Genomic DNA, 15,192 nt, shown 5'->3' with positions numbered 1-15,192 from the left:
CTTGCCGTACATCATACGGAATTACAGTGGAACCTCGAGTTTCGGCTGCCCCAAGTTTTGGCTGTTTTGAGTTTCGGTCACTTTTTTCAGCTAAATTTTGTCTTAACTTTCAAACAGTACCTTGAGTTTCGGCCGCCATGCCAGACCTGTCCGCCTGCCTGCACATCAGTCTGGCTTTGTTTTTGCTCGAGTGAACGTTACCCTGCGCATTCATCCAAACATTTTGCAGTAATCCATTGTTTTTTGTGCTTGTTGATTGAGTGCAACTGTTACATAATTTACCATAGGACCAAAAAAAACTTCCTAGTGCCAGCCCTTTGGTAAAGAAAAAGTGAGAAACACGATAGAATTGAAGGAAGAGATTGTCAAAAAATATGAAAGTGGTATGTGTGTGCTCCAGCTTGCCAGGATGTATGGCAAAAACAAAATCACCTATCAGTTCCATCCTGGCAAAGAAAAAAAAAATCAAGGAAGATGATACTGCGAATGGGGTAGTTATGCTAACGAAAAATAGATCACAGACAATCAAAGATGTTGAGAAGTTGTTGGTGGTGTGGATCAATGATAAACAATTAGCGGGAGATAGTGTTTTAGAAAAAATCATTTGTGAAAAGGTGAGGCAGTTGCACGTGGATCTCATAAAGAAAATGCCTGGAACGAGTGCTGCTGTTAGTGAATTTAAGGCCAGCAGAGGCATACACAGTGTTACAAGGCATGGCGAGGCTGCAGATTCGGACAAACGTGCAGCTGTAAAATTCGTACATGAATTCAAATGCGCGCGCGCGCACACACACACACACACACAGGACTCGGACTCGACACACGCAACACTCAACTAGGTGACACACACACACACACACACACACACACACACACACACGCACGCACGCACGAGAGAGAGTGTATGTACTATGTAAAGGCTGAAGGATTTGTCCCCCAACAAGTGTTCAATTGTGACGAAACAGGCCTCTTTTGGAAGAAAATGCCAAAGAGGAGCCACATCACGCAGGAGGAAAAGGCACTGCCAAGACACAGGCCTATGAAGGATAGGCTAACTCTTTTGTTCTGTGCTAATGCTAGTGGGGATTCCAAAGTGAAGCCTGTACTGGTGTATCACTCTGAAAATCCCAGAGTGTTCAAGAAAAACAATGTCGTCAAGAGTACATTGTGTGCGATGTGGAGGGCTAACAATAAGGCATGGGTCACAAGGCAAATTTTCATTGACTGGGTCCGTGAAGTGTTTGGCCTGAGTGTGAAAAAATATCTCCAGGAAAATAAATTGCCACTCAATTGCCTCCTGGTACTGGACAGTGCTCCTGCTCATCCTCTAAACTTGGTAGACCTGTTGTCTATGGACTTCATTTTTATAACAGTGAAGCTCTTGCCTCCTAACACCAATCTTCTCATCCAGCCCATGGACCAGCAGGTCATTTCAAACTTCGAAAAACTCTATATGAAAGCAGTGTTTCAAAGGTGCTTTGAAGTGACCTTGGACACTGAATTGACCCTAAGAGAGTTCTGGAGGAATCACTTCAATATCTACAACTGCATAAGCCTTATAGGTAAGGCTTGGCAAGGAGTGACTGCCAGGACTTTGAACTTTGCTTGGAGAAAATTTTGGCCAGATTGTGTCCAAGAGAAGGATTTTGAAGGGTTTGAGGCTGACCTTGTCGACCCTACGCCTGTTGTGGAATCTGTTGTCTCTTTGGGGATGTCCATGGGGTTGGAGGCGAGTGGCCAGGATGTGGAAGAGTTGGTAGAATACCACAGGAAAGACCTAACCACTGAAGAGCTGCAAGACCTTCACCTGGAACAGCAACAGACCACAACTGAGGAACTGGCTTCAGAGGAGGAGGAAGAGGGAGGGAAGGAGGTGCCTTCTTCAGAGATTAAGTAGATTTGTGCAGTGTGGCATAGGGTGCAAGCTTTCATTGAGAAATATCACCCTGAGCTAGCTGAAACAAGCCATATCTGCAACATGTTCATAACAAAACCTTGTCCCACTTCAGACAGATGCTAAAGAGACACCAGAAACAGACCTCTCTGGACAGTTATTTTTGTGCGACAGGGGTCCAGTGACTCTCAAGCTGGTCCTAGTGCCATTAAAAAACAAAGAAGGGAAGTAACCCCAGATAAGGACTTGGTACCTAAAGTCTTTATGGAAGGGATTCCCCTTCCGAACAATAACAAGGCCTCCCTCTCTCCTCCCTGTCTTCCATATGCCAACAATATTCTTCAATAAAAGTATGTAAATGTGTCTTTAAACATTTATTTAAATATTTATTCATCTATTTCATTAGTCATTTAAGTACTATATGTATTTATAATTGTTTTGTGTTTGTAAAACTATAGTTATTCTTTAAAAAATGTGTTTTTTGTTAATATTTTTGGATGTCTGGAATGGATTAATTGGATTTTCATTATTTCTTATGGGAAATATTGCTTTGACTTTCAAACAATTTGAGTTTTGGCCAAGCTTCTGGACCAGATTACAGCCGAAACTTGAGGTTCCACTGTAATTTATTTCCTTGAGCTTAGGTGCCTTTTGTCTAGTCATATTGAAAAATAAGAATAAGAATGAAGGAGGAGGTTTGCCACTGATGGGCTGCTCAAGTGGAGGAAATGTAGCTGATGGCTTAATTGCCAGTGTGCTTTAAAAAAAAAATTGTTTTAATGAAGTCATTGTTACAGTAGCCTAACTTCATAATTTCTTAAAATTCAACTTTCAGTGGACATTGTTATATGCATAGAATTGGTAGTTTGATCACCGACTAAACTCATAAAATATTTTGAAACCTGGTGTAAATATATAAAGGAGAAAAAGTACCTGCCCCAAGTAAAGGTAGTACAACATATTGCAGGTTCAGTACCAGAATTTGGTTAATGAGTTGATCAAGAATATAATCATCTTTAGTGAAGACATCTTCCCCAGTGATGGTGGTCATACCTACGAAAAATACATCTCACGTGATTCTATAGACCTAGAAGCTGAGGTGGGAGATGCTCCTTCAGAGGCTCATGATGATGTTGACTCAGAACCTGGACAATCTGAGGATGGTAAGCTGGTGTGACATCATTGCGTGTCACCCTTTCATAACATTCAAGAAGCTGAATCAGTTGTGTATTTTTGTTGTTTAATATAAACTAATACAGTATTCCATTGTGTGTTTACTCAAACTTTTAGTAGGATCATTTAGTGGTTTAATTTTGCTTATCTTCATTTCTCACTCTTTTTAAGTAGTACAATCTTTCAGCTTTAGTCTTATTTCTCCTTTTATAATATAATAATATCTTCATTTACTACAAGTACATGAACATGGTATACAGGCCTAGCTGACATCAATGACATACTAATATATAGAAATCCCCTTGTTATACAGAGCATTTCAGGCAAATTAGGTCTTTGTCTCAGGATGCGACCCACACCAGTCAACTAACTCCTAGGTACCCATTTTACTGATGGGTTAACATAGACAACCGGTGTAAAGAAACTGACCCAGTGTTTCTACCCGTGCTGTGAATCGAACGCAGACCCTCGCCGTGTGAAGTGAGAGCTTTAGCTACCAGGCCACGGTGGCATCAGATTATCAAGGAAAATAAGTAAAAAAGACAAATAGGTGCCCATTATACTTGTAAGATAAGTATGTATGCACACGACAGTTTACCAAGGTGTTTTAAAATGTTAACTCAGCAGGACATTATTTATCTGAATTGCATACCACTAAAAAAATATGAACACCCAGTAATTTGACCCCCTTGAGGAATTATACCATTGTCTTAATTATCCATGGCCTAAGTGGTAAGTCTGTGGTGCAGTATACATTACAATAAAATAATAAAAAGAAGTAATGCCACACTTGAGGTATCTTCATCTGAATTTACATTATACACATCTCTGTTAGGAGTCTGTGGAGACAAAGAACTTTGTCCTTGGAGGCAAAGAGGGTAATGTATGAGAGTATAGTTTTACCAACGCTCTTATATGGGTGTGAAGCATGGGTGATGAATGTTGCAGCGAGGAGAAGGCTGGAGGCAGTGGAGATGTCATGTCTGAGGGCAATGTGTGGTGTGAATATAATGCAGAGAATTCGTAGTTTGGAAGTTAGGAGGAGGTGCGGGATTACCAAAACTGTTGTCCAGAGGGCTGAGGAAGGGTTGTTGAGGTGGTTCGGACATGTAGAGAGAATGGAGCGAAACAGAATGACTTCAAGAGTGTATCAGTCTGTAGTGGAAGGAAGGCGGGGTAGGGGTCGGCCTAGGAAAGGTTGGAGAGAGGGGGTAAAGGAGGTTTTGAGTGCGAGGGGCTTGGACTTCCAGCAGGCATGCGTGAGCGTGTTTGATAGGAGTGAATGGAGACAAATGGTTTTTAATACTTGACGTGCTGTTGGAGTGTGAGCAAAGTAACATTTATGAAGGGGTTCAGGGAAACCGGCAGGCCGGACTTGAGTCCTGGAGATGGGAAGTACAGTGCCTGTACTCTGAAGGAGGGGTGTTAATGTTGCAGTTTAAAAACTGTAGTGTAAAGCACCCTTCTGGCAAGACAGTGATGGAGTGAATGATGGTGAAAGTTTTTATTTTTCAGGGCACCCTGTCTTGATGGGAATCGGCCAGTGTGATAATAAAATAAAATAATAACATCTCTGTTCAAGTTATTTAAACATCATCTGAAATGTATGGAGTGACTGTTGAGTAAAGTTATCAATATCCACAAAAATAATAAAGCCAGTGTAAGCTGCTTCACATAAAGATGAGGCTCTTCTGATAAATGCATCCCTCAGCACATGCAGGTGGGTGCATTTAGGTTGCATACCTTGTGATTAGTGGAGAGAGAGGACTGAGGCTCTACCACTCCATCTGAATGACCTATTTGAGTCTAGGTCTTTATAAAAATAACACTGCTTGAGTTAATAAAGAATGACTTATTATTTGTAACTGACTTTGTTATAAATTGGACACACTGTCTTTTGCTCTTTTAAGAGATTGTCAGTGTCCATATCTGGAAATATTCCCTACAATATCTTAATATTTGAGTTTTGAAGGTGAGAAGTACAGTTCCTGCTTTCATGAAAGATTGGTGGTGATGCAAATAAATGGGTTATTTGAATTGTGTGATCCATGCACTTACGCAAGGACAATAGAGAGTGGTTGATTGTGAGTGTTTCTTTCATTGGGTCACTACTTTGGTAGGAAATTACCATTGTGTTGAAAATAGGTATATTTCTTGCCTTCATTTCATTAAGGATGGTTTGAGAGGTTTTATTTATTTACAACAATTTAGATATTAGAATTGATACAAGCAGTGAATGTTCTCTCCGGATCTGCATTTTCACCTGCTTTATTTTAAATAATTGCTAATGTTACCCAAGTGAGATATTGAGGGATGGGTTGATAGCAACAAAAATACTCCTCTGCATCAAACACTGACCAAAATGTTCTTATGAGTTAAACACTACCGAACTATTGTTAATTGAAGATTACACAAATAACCCGCACATAAAAGAGAGAAGCTTACGACGATGTTTCGGTCCGACTTGGACCATTGACAAAGTCGCCTTTATGTGCGGGTTATTTGTGTATCGTTCCAGTCACGGTATTGTGCCTTTTTGTTATTTATTAATTGAAGATTTCAATGCAGATGAATAGGCAATGAAGAAGCAGTTGATAAAAGTACAGATACAAACAAATTACATTGCTTATGGACCCTACAAATTTTCTTTTTTAACCCTTTGACTGTTGCGGCCGTATATATATGTCTTACGAGGTACCGTGTTTGATGTATATATACTCATAAATTCTAGTGGCTTCAAATCAAGCAGGAGAAAGCTGGTAGGCCCACATGTGAGAGAATGGGTCTGTGTGGTCAGTGTGCACCATATAAAAAAAAATCCTGGAGCACGCAGTGCATAATGAGAAAAAAAAAACTCTGACCGTTTTTTTTTTTTTAATTAAAATGCCGACTTTGTGGTCTATTTTCATATAGTATTTATTGTTGTATTCTCGTTTTATTGGTCTCATTGATAGAATGGAAAACATATTATAGAAATAGAGGTGATTTTGATTGATTTTACTATAAAAAGAACCTAGAAATGGAGCTCAAAGTTGGGGAAATGTTTGATTTTTGCCAATGTTCAAAAGTAAACAAATGATGCCATTGTCCAATAAATGTCCAACTAGCCATTCTAATATGCAGTCATGAATGGGTTGATGTTATTTATACAATTATTACAGTATTGCAGTAGTCTGCATAATAGTAAGTCTTATATTTTTTGTTTGAATAAAAATTCAAAATAGAAAGCAAGAGTAATATTAGAGGGGCCTGGAGACATGACTGATGAGCAAAGAAAATGTTATTTTAGAGCCAGGAATGTCTGCATTGTTCATTCTGGACCTTTTGAAATTGTCATATTTTTTAGTTTTCGTGAAATTGGCCAAATTGCAAATTTCTGACCACATTATTAGGTAGTTGAAATCGGTAAATGGGCAGTTTCTTGTACTCAATCGATAGAAAAAATAGAGTTCTAAAGAAATAGCTATGAGTTTGGGCGACTGGAATAATGGAATTAGCTGAAAATAGGGCTCAAAGTGGGCGAAATCGCCGATTTGTAAACAGCGCTGAGGTCGCTAACTTCGCGAGAGCATAATTCCGTCAGTTTTCCATCAAATTTTGTTTTTTTTGGTGTCATTACAATCGGGAAAAGATTCTCTATCATTTCATAAGAAATTTTTTTTTTTTTTTTTTTTTTTTTTTTTTTTTTTTTTTTTTGAAATTTTGCGACACCAGGAGACACCTCAGGATTGGGAGTTGCGACAGTCAAAGGGTTAATTGGAGATCTTTGCTTTGCAAATTACTGCTGTATAGTCCTTGTGGCTTAGCGCTTCTTTTTGATTATAATAATAATAATAATTTGCAAATTACTGTATATTTTTTCTTTTCACCTTCATTTTTTATTTATGTACTATACATTATTGTAGTTTGTGAGCTGTTTTGTAGTTGGTGTTGCTTTTTATGTGTTGATATATAATTTAAATATATTTTTGGCCAACTGCATTATAATTAATTTTTACTGTATATACGTCCTTATGATTCTTACTTAATTTGTGTTGCGTGAATACTTTGAATACCCTTTTCATATTATGTTTAACTCTATTTATTTTGCTGGTAGATGGTAAAACCTCATGATATTAGTTATCTGCCATTTGTGATGAATCAAGCTGAACGGTCATACCAGTGCAGGAGTACAGTACAGTAATTATCTTGGTTTGAAAGATGTAAGAGGCTAGCATGGGAAACAAGTTTGAGTGATACAAGAGTTTCTTGGCAACATAACTTGAATGGTTCTTTTCTAGGGATTAAAGCCAATTTTGTGAACTGAATTATCAAAGCCTCTATGAGATAACAATCACTGTATATTATTATGAGAGGCTTTTCATCTTTTTATTTCTATATCTTCTCTCTTAAATAGTCCTTCGTACCACTTGTGGTTAGGTAGAGCATTTTAAAATGTGATCAAACAACCCTTGAAGTAGACATCATAAACTATAAGCATTAATGCAAGATACATATAAAAATTAACAAGTGATATGGACTATATGGTTTTAGTTTAATCTACCCTGCAAAGGTAAATTAAACTTGATGCCAGTGATGGGCTCTGTATCCTAGGAATTGGAGCTACCCTTTCCTTCTCATATCAAACTTAATTGCTTCATATTCCCCCAGGTGCTATAAATCTTATGGGTTTAGTGCTTCCCCTTGACTACTATAATAATTTAACTTAATTCAAATTTGGTAAAGATAATTTACATACATTGAAAGAAATTGGTAAATTTGATCCTCATCATTATTGGCCATTGGTTGATTTGTCAAGGCTTGTTGTCTTTCATTTTTATTCTCACAATTAGTGCAGTAATTTATGAAATTTTGTTTTTTCTTTCACTATATACTATCTAAAATTTGATATATAATGAAATTTTCTGTTCATCTATTTTACGTACATATGTTCTTAGAGGTTTTACTCATCTAATTAATGTATAAATAAATATTAACAAAATATTTCTGCCACTGAACTCTTGCCTTTCCATTTTATTTTTTTTATGCATGTGTCTTGATTGTCTTTGTGACTTTCCTTACAGATTCAGTATTTAGAGACAAAGACATAACACTTCAGATATTTGGAAGTAAGTTTACCATTTTTGTACATTGTCTTGTTAGCATGTTTATCTTGAGTTAAAATTATATTGTTATTGTGTAATTTTTATATTTTGGAGAACCGAGTCTTTCTAATTATGTATGTGTATGCATGCATGCATATATGTATATATGTATGTGTGCAAGGGGCTTGGACATACAGCAGGCATGTGTGAGCATGTTAGATAGGAGTGAGTGGAGACTAATGGTTTTTGTGACTTGATGAGCTTTTGGAGTGTGAGCAAGGTAATGTTTTGGGAAGGGATTCAGGGAAACTGGTTAGCCGGATTTGAGTCCTGGAAGTGGGAAGTACAATGCCTGCACTCTAGAGGAGAGGTTTAGGATATTTGCTGTTTACAGGGACATTTCAGCTGTCATATCTGCACGCATCTGGCAAGACAGTGATAATGTAAACGATGGTGAAAATGTTTCTTTTTCGGGTCAGTCTGCCTCTGTGAGAGATGGCCAGCATGTTAAAAATACATATATATTATTTGATAGCAAGATAATGGTCAAATGAATGATAGTGAATGTGTTTCTTTTGGGTCACCCTACCTATGGAGTAATAGTTGATATAAAAAGTAATCATTAATGGTGAAAAAATGTGTGAAATTATTATTATTTATACTATATTGATAAAAATATATTGATGTAAATTTTGAGATGAATGGTCAGATGAGGGGATTTTCAATGAAGTCTGTAGTATGCACAACATTTTGTTTATAATTAATGCTAAAATACCATGAAAATAATGTTGTAATGTACATAGCATTCTTCATTACTAAATGGCGCAATAATAAAAAGCATGGAGCACTATTATTACACAAACATTTAAAAAGTAATGTGCTTTTAATTTTCCCACCAGAGAGTGAAATCCTAGAAGCCATTGCTCAGTTTGACTTCTTAGCAAGGTCAGAACGTGAACTCAGCTTCAACAAAGGAGATGTGTTGGTCCTTCAGTCACAAGTATCCAGTGACTGGTGGAGAGGTTCATTCCAAGGAAAACAGGGCCTCATACCTGACAAGTATATCCTTTTGAAGATTAGGTATGTTTACTACAAAAAGCATATTCTTTCGTAGTGTATTGGATTATTAGTTGTTTTATTCTAATGCATATTTTTAAACTTCATATTTCACACCTAGGTGGGACATTATCCAAAGAAAAAACTATTAACATTAACTGCCAAAAAAGGCACAAGTATTGTTCTGCCTAACTCAGAGTTGGTTTCCGTCCTCTTCCCAGCATTTCCTATGATAGTGTCTCTTGATTTTTGCATTCAGGTCTTCAAAATAAAGTATCCTCCCACTTGCAGAAAGTCTTTCTCAAACACTCGATTACTTAAGCATTAACAGTAACCCATTTCTCACATCCTATAGTGCTTTATTATTTTTCCGTCAAGTTCAAAATAGTTTAAGCTGCTTAGGAGATACACCAGTATTAACATGTGTAAATTAGTTCTGGGGCAGCAGTGTAGCTGTACTAGGTACTGTATAGTATAAACATCAGATAGTTAAGTGTACCACAGTGTAGTGTGCTGCTGTGGTCCGTGGTTCATTGCTAGGCACATTGCTGCTGCCACATTTCTACAGAGCTCACCATCAGTAAAATCTAGCAGCTGACCATTTTGTGTCGAATAAATTTTGTTGTAGAAGATGCAAATCCTGAAATGTAGGGTTAAATACAAAGCCAGGAGAAAGGGAGGCAGTCAGATTAGTTCCACTTACAGTATTTGAATCAAGAGCCAATAATATTGAAGATTGTAGTGTTAATTATAAACGTGTACATGTACACGGCAGCAGTATTTCCCCACATCTTTGTTTCTTATACTGTCATGATAAGTGAATAAAAGTGTGATAATGTAATATATGTTATGGTTGCAGTAACCAGCGCATGTAATATTTACCCATCTACCCTCCCTCACTGCTTTTCTCAATCACTTTTGCTGTTCGGTGTCTTCATGAGTAGCATTTATTAAATTTTGAGTCATCTTAACAGCTGTCTTTGAGACACTACTGTCTTGTCAAATGAGTATGAAATGGAAACTATTTAAATTTTTTGCACTCTGGCAAGATTTCTGATCTTTTCTGTCTCTCGTAAACATGTATGATAATAGGTCAATCTTACAAATTTCTGCTTATGTTCAGTTTACACATACCATTTGTTTTCCTATACGCTTTTTAGTAGTTCTTATTACCTTTCCAAACTGGTCTCAGACCAGGCCATAGGGAAGATAATTAACCCTTTTGGTGTTGGTCCTATTGTATCATGACTGTGATGCCTGTGTCGGTCCTGTAGTACAATGCCATGAGTTCAGCTCACTCGGATAAGCTGTGAGCGGTAAATTTGGACCTGAATATGAGAGAATGGATCTATGCAGTAAGTGTGCACCATATAAAAATAATCCTGCAACACACAGTGCATAATGAGAAAAAAAACTGTAACCATGTTTTCAGTTTAAAACAGCGACTTTACAGTGTATTTTTGCATGGTTTTTATGGCTGTATTCTCAGTTTCTTGGTCTAATTTGATGGAATGGATGATATATTACGGAAATAGAGATGATTTCAGTTAGTTTTAGAACTGAAAGTAGCTTGAAATTGAGCTCAAACCAGTGGAAATATTTGATATTTGCCGATATTCCAGAGGACACAAATTATGTCACTCGTCCAGTACACATCCAGCTGGCCAGTCTTACATGCATTTAGGAATGGATTGACGTTATTTATACAATTATTACAATAATACAGTAGTCTGCATAACAGTAATTCTTATTTTTTGTTTGAATGAATGCAGCCTCTCCTTACTTAGCGATGTACTCGTTTACCGACGACTCGGACTTACGATGGGCTCTCTGACTAGTATGCATACCTAAATAATGTATATTAGAGCTGATTTTCTCTATTCTGTTTATTACAATATACAGTACACTACTGTATAAACGTTTAAAAATCTACTAAAAATGTTATAAATGGTGCAAGGGTGACATTAAAGTAATATCAAAGATGGTTGACATAAATCCACTTCCATTATAGTATGCTTATCATTTAGTGACGAATTCTTTTACCGACGCAGTATTAGGAACGAAACTCCATCATTAAGTGAGGAGAGGCCATATTCAAACGGAAAAGCAAGCATATTATGAGAGGGGCCTGGAGATGTGATTAAGGAACAGAGGAAATGTTCATTTAGTACCAGGAATATCTACATTGTTTATTCTGGAACCTGTTTTCAAATTGGCAGTTGTTCAATTTTGTATGAAATTGTCCAAGTTACTGATTTCTGATCACTTTATTGGATAGTTGAAATAGGTAAAGGGGCAGTTTCTTGTACTCTGTTGACAGCATGGCAGGAATATTAGTGAAAATAGCTGTGTGTTTGGTGGACTGGAACAATGGAGTTGGCCAAAAATAAAGCGCAAAGTGGGCAGAATCGCCAGTGCGTAAAAATGCTTTGCAAGAACATAGTTTCGTAAGTTTTCCATCAAATTTCATACTTTTGGTTTCATTACCTTTGGAAAAAGATTCACTTATCATTTCATAAGATAATTTTTTGGGGGGAGGGGGGGATTCTTTGACCCTGAGAGCAAGTTTGATAGCAGGGGTCTCGACGCTGGAAGGGTTTATAATCCCTAGAACAACTAGCAGATAGTAATTTCATTGAATGAAATCAAGCAGCAAGTATTATATCATTGGGTCTAAAAAAAAACTGCACATCTTTTTCAGAATTCATTCATTTATCTGCAAAATAAATATTTTTTAAACTGTTCACTGGATTAACTTTAAAAACTTTGACAGAGATGAAGACAAAGATCGTCTCAGTGACCGTGGTGCTGCTGAAGTGTTACGGAGACGTGCATCCTCTTCCTCGGAGTCCATCTTGTCTTCCTCTACACAACAATCTTCTGATGGTGTGATCAGGCCAACATCTCATAATGGGGCAGCCCAGGCACCCCTCTCACCCTCTCCAGCTTCAATGCAAAGCCAAGTAAGGGAATATGATAAAAAGTAGGGGTAAAATTTAATGATCTCTAATTTTTGATCTTGAATTTAACATGATTTGCTTTTGCAGCCAATTAATTAATGCAGGTTTGCTTTACACTCAATTGCTTAATTAAGGCTCGCAAGCTTGTGCATGATAAGTAGTGACAGGTCACAAGGAAAACCAGGGTAATAAAAGTTACGTTCTGCCATAATGACATATTCATGATAAAATAGGAGCTTATACTTTCCTATCTTTTCATGTGTATGGCATTTTGAGCCATCGAATCCATTATTACTTTTATTATCACCCTAGGACTCGTGTGCCAGCCCTGTGAGTCGTGATGGCCTTGGAGGAGCCTCATCCTCGCTAGGGCTAGACTCTGGCGGGGTATCGGACGGGGCACAAGCAGACGGGGCTCGTTCATCCTCACCGCTGCCGAGCACCCCAGGGCAGGCCTCCCACTCCCCTACCCCCCCACACTCCCTTCAACACGGGGCTTGTCTCTCCCTATCAGATGTGTCGAGTATCGTGTCTGTCCAGGAGGAGGTAACAGCATAGTTGGTGTGTTGGGCAGTTTTATTGAGTTCTTTGGGTTTTTATTTGATTTAGTTGCTATTGCTGGGTTAAAGATTTTTTGAAAGCTGCACTGTCATAGTGTATAGCACTGTCCTTTCACATTTCTAGCAGCCAGATTTACTACTGCTTGCTTAAGAAATGTGGCACAGTGCAATTCACCATGGTATGTGAAGAGTTGGTCACTGTCAACTGAAGACCTTATATTCTTAACCCACTTTTGCCCTTTAAAAGAAAACCCCACTTGATGGGAAACTGCATACTTTAGATGTCTGTCTTTTGACTTATTCAGAAAATAAGACCAAATGTTGGACCATCTGATGTATATCGTAACTTGATTGAACAAAATACTTTTTCCCTAATGTTTTTTGTGATTTAATATTTTGATTTTACTGAGTTTATTTAATACTAAATTCTCCTTTAGTTGTGTAATGGTGTTGGCAAAACATGTATTATACCATACTTGAAAATTTTCCTGATTTCTATTAACAAAATTTTGTATTTAGCGGTTTACAGAAAGAAGGGCGGTCATGTAATTAAGTTAAGTTTTATTTAATTCACTTATGTTTGGTTTTTATTTTTGTGAAGCCGAAGCTTAAGTCATAAATTGGGCACATTGGCGGGACATAGCCAGACTTGAGTCGACTTGTGATTGTCAGACTTTTATTATGAATGCCAGAACACTCTTTGGTACTAACCTTGCATTGCCAACTTAAAATTCTTGTAATTTTGTATTGCCATTTTTTTTTTAAATAAACATGCCTTTTATGTTTTTGTTTAAAAAATTGTAAGGGGAGCTTGTATGGAACTATCAAAGTTAGTTCTGGAATTCCTCCCTTTGAAGTACTTCACCAAGGCTGATTTTCTCCTCTTAAGACCAGTAGAAAGAGCCTTATCCACCTCCCCCCATGTAAGGATGACAATCACAGGTCCCTTCACTAGTTTACTGGAGTGAGCCCATGCTGTGTAACATTACAGCCTTCCTCCTGTGAAGCCTGCATGTTAAGCTTACTCAAACGGCTCCTGTAGACACAACACACCTCTTTACCTGGACCTCATTACCTTTTGCATCATAAGTGTGTAATTTGGATTTTTTTTTTTTTTTTGCACATTACCTATGGCCTATACCCATGTAGAGAAGGTAGTGTGTTTTGCCCAGCATTTGCTTGCTAAGGTAGTTATCCTGATATCCCTAGATAGCTACTACCCAGATGTATGGCAGACCATAAAGTTGAGAAAGTTTCTTAATATTCTAGTATTTGCAAAAGTTAATTTTGCTCTCACTTTCACGGTATTTCTCTTGCACCCTCACTCGATATGTCTCACACTTTCATGTATCTTGCTCTATTTCTTTTTCTCATTCTTGCTCTTTTTCTCTTGCTTTCTCTCTTCTTATGCTCACTCCCACTATTTTTTTTTTACTCATCTTGCTCACTATCGTTATGTGATAATTCTTCTTGCTTATGCTGTCTTTTTATTTATTTTCTAATGCTTTTTTGATATATCCTCTTTTCATATCCTTTTTTTCCTCTATCTCCTCTCATTTCTGTTAACCTTTCTTTATCCTGTGCATCTATTTTCTCTTGTCTTTTCTTCCCTTTCTCCTCTTCCCTTTCACATATTCTTTACCTTGTCAATTCTCCTTTTTCCTTCTCATTCTTCATCATCTCCATTTTTCTTCTGATCTCTTTTTCTTCTATCCTCTTCTTTTGTGTTTTTTTTTTCTTTTTTTACCATCCCTCCTCCTCCTTTTTATCATCTCTTGTTTTTTCCTCTCTTTTCTTCTACTGTTGCTTCATTTGACTTGGATTTCATTTGGTATTGGATGAAGTTTTGGATTTTTTCTCTGGAAACTGTCAAGTAAACAAGAAATGGTATTTGTAGATACAACTGTAGTCTTGGCTTGGTGAAACCATGATAGACCTGTCTCTGAGAGCATATAAAATGCATTTTCGTTTGTAGCAGTAGCTACAATTTTTTTTGAAATTACATATTCTGTTATGTATTTTAGACAATTTTAAAATATATGTTTATGCCAGTTTATTAATTTTAGGCTTTTTTTTTTTTTTTTTTAGATACAATAACTAATCAATTGTTGGGACTCCTTACCCATGTAGTAAACTCGGAAAATTACATATAATTTTTATTCATATGAAACTGATTCCTGAGGTCTGGCTTTGGCTCTTGGGTAAGACTATTCAGACCTACATAGTTGTTTGTCGTGCTGATGCATCATTTTGGGACATATGCCACCTTAGTTGAGGTAACTCTCTTGTTTTGCTTCTTTAGGTCAGTCCTTTTTCTAGCTTTGTCTACATTTTGAATTCAGAATAAAGCCAACTTTGTCCAAGAGCCCATTACTGATTGTTTAACCCTTTCACTGTCATGACCCCTGAAATAAAGTCCCACCAGTTCACTGTCATGACCTCTGAAATTTAAATTCCCATCATTT

General features: G+C 37.2%; 1 protein-coding gene across 12 annotated transcripts in view; it reads left to right on the top strand.

The window, feature by feature from the left end:
- Positions 1 to 15,192, top strand: part of LOC128691132 (SLIT-ROBO Rho GTPase-activating protein 1) — a 609,659-nt gene that overhangs the window by 555,724 nt on the left and 38,743 nt on the right. For 9 of the 12 annotated variants that reach the window (XM_070089119.1, XM_070089122.1, XM_070089123.1 and 6 more), the window contains 5 exons: positions 2,862 to 3,057; positions 8,131 to 8,175; positions 9,051 to 9,231; positions 11,981 to 12,170; positions 12,480 to 12,713. In XM_070089119.1, coding sequence (XP_069945220.1) covers positions 2,862 to 3,057; positions 8,131 to 8,175; positions 9,051 to 9,231; positions 11,981 to 12,170; positions 12,480 to 12,713 — 846 coding nt within the window. The remainder of the gene's footprint in view (positions 1 to 2,861; positions 3,058 to 8,130; positions 8,176 to 9,050; positions 9,232 to 11,980; positions 12,171 to 12,479; positions 12,714 to 15,192) is intronic. The other 3 variants (XM_070089121.1, XM_070089127.1, XM_070089128.1) reach the window with 3 other exon arrangements.

Source organism: Cherax quadricarinatus, chromosome 27, assembly GCF_038502225.1.
Source record: "Cherax quadricarinatus isolate ZL_2023a chromosome 27, ASM3850222v1, whole genome shotgun sequence".
Lineage (NCBI taxonomy): Eukaryota > Metazoa > Arthropoda > Malacostraca > Decapoda > Parastacidae > Cherax > Cherax quadricarinatus.
Note: the sequence above shows the minus strand (reverse complement) of the source record. Positions and strands in the feature narration are given on the sequence as shown.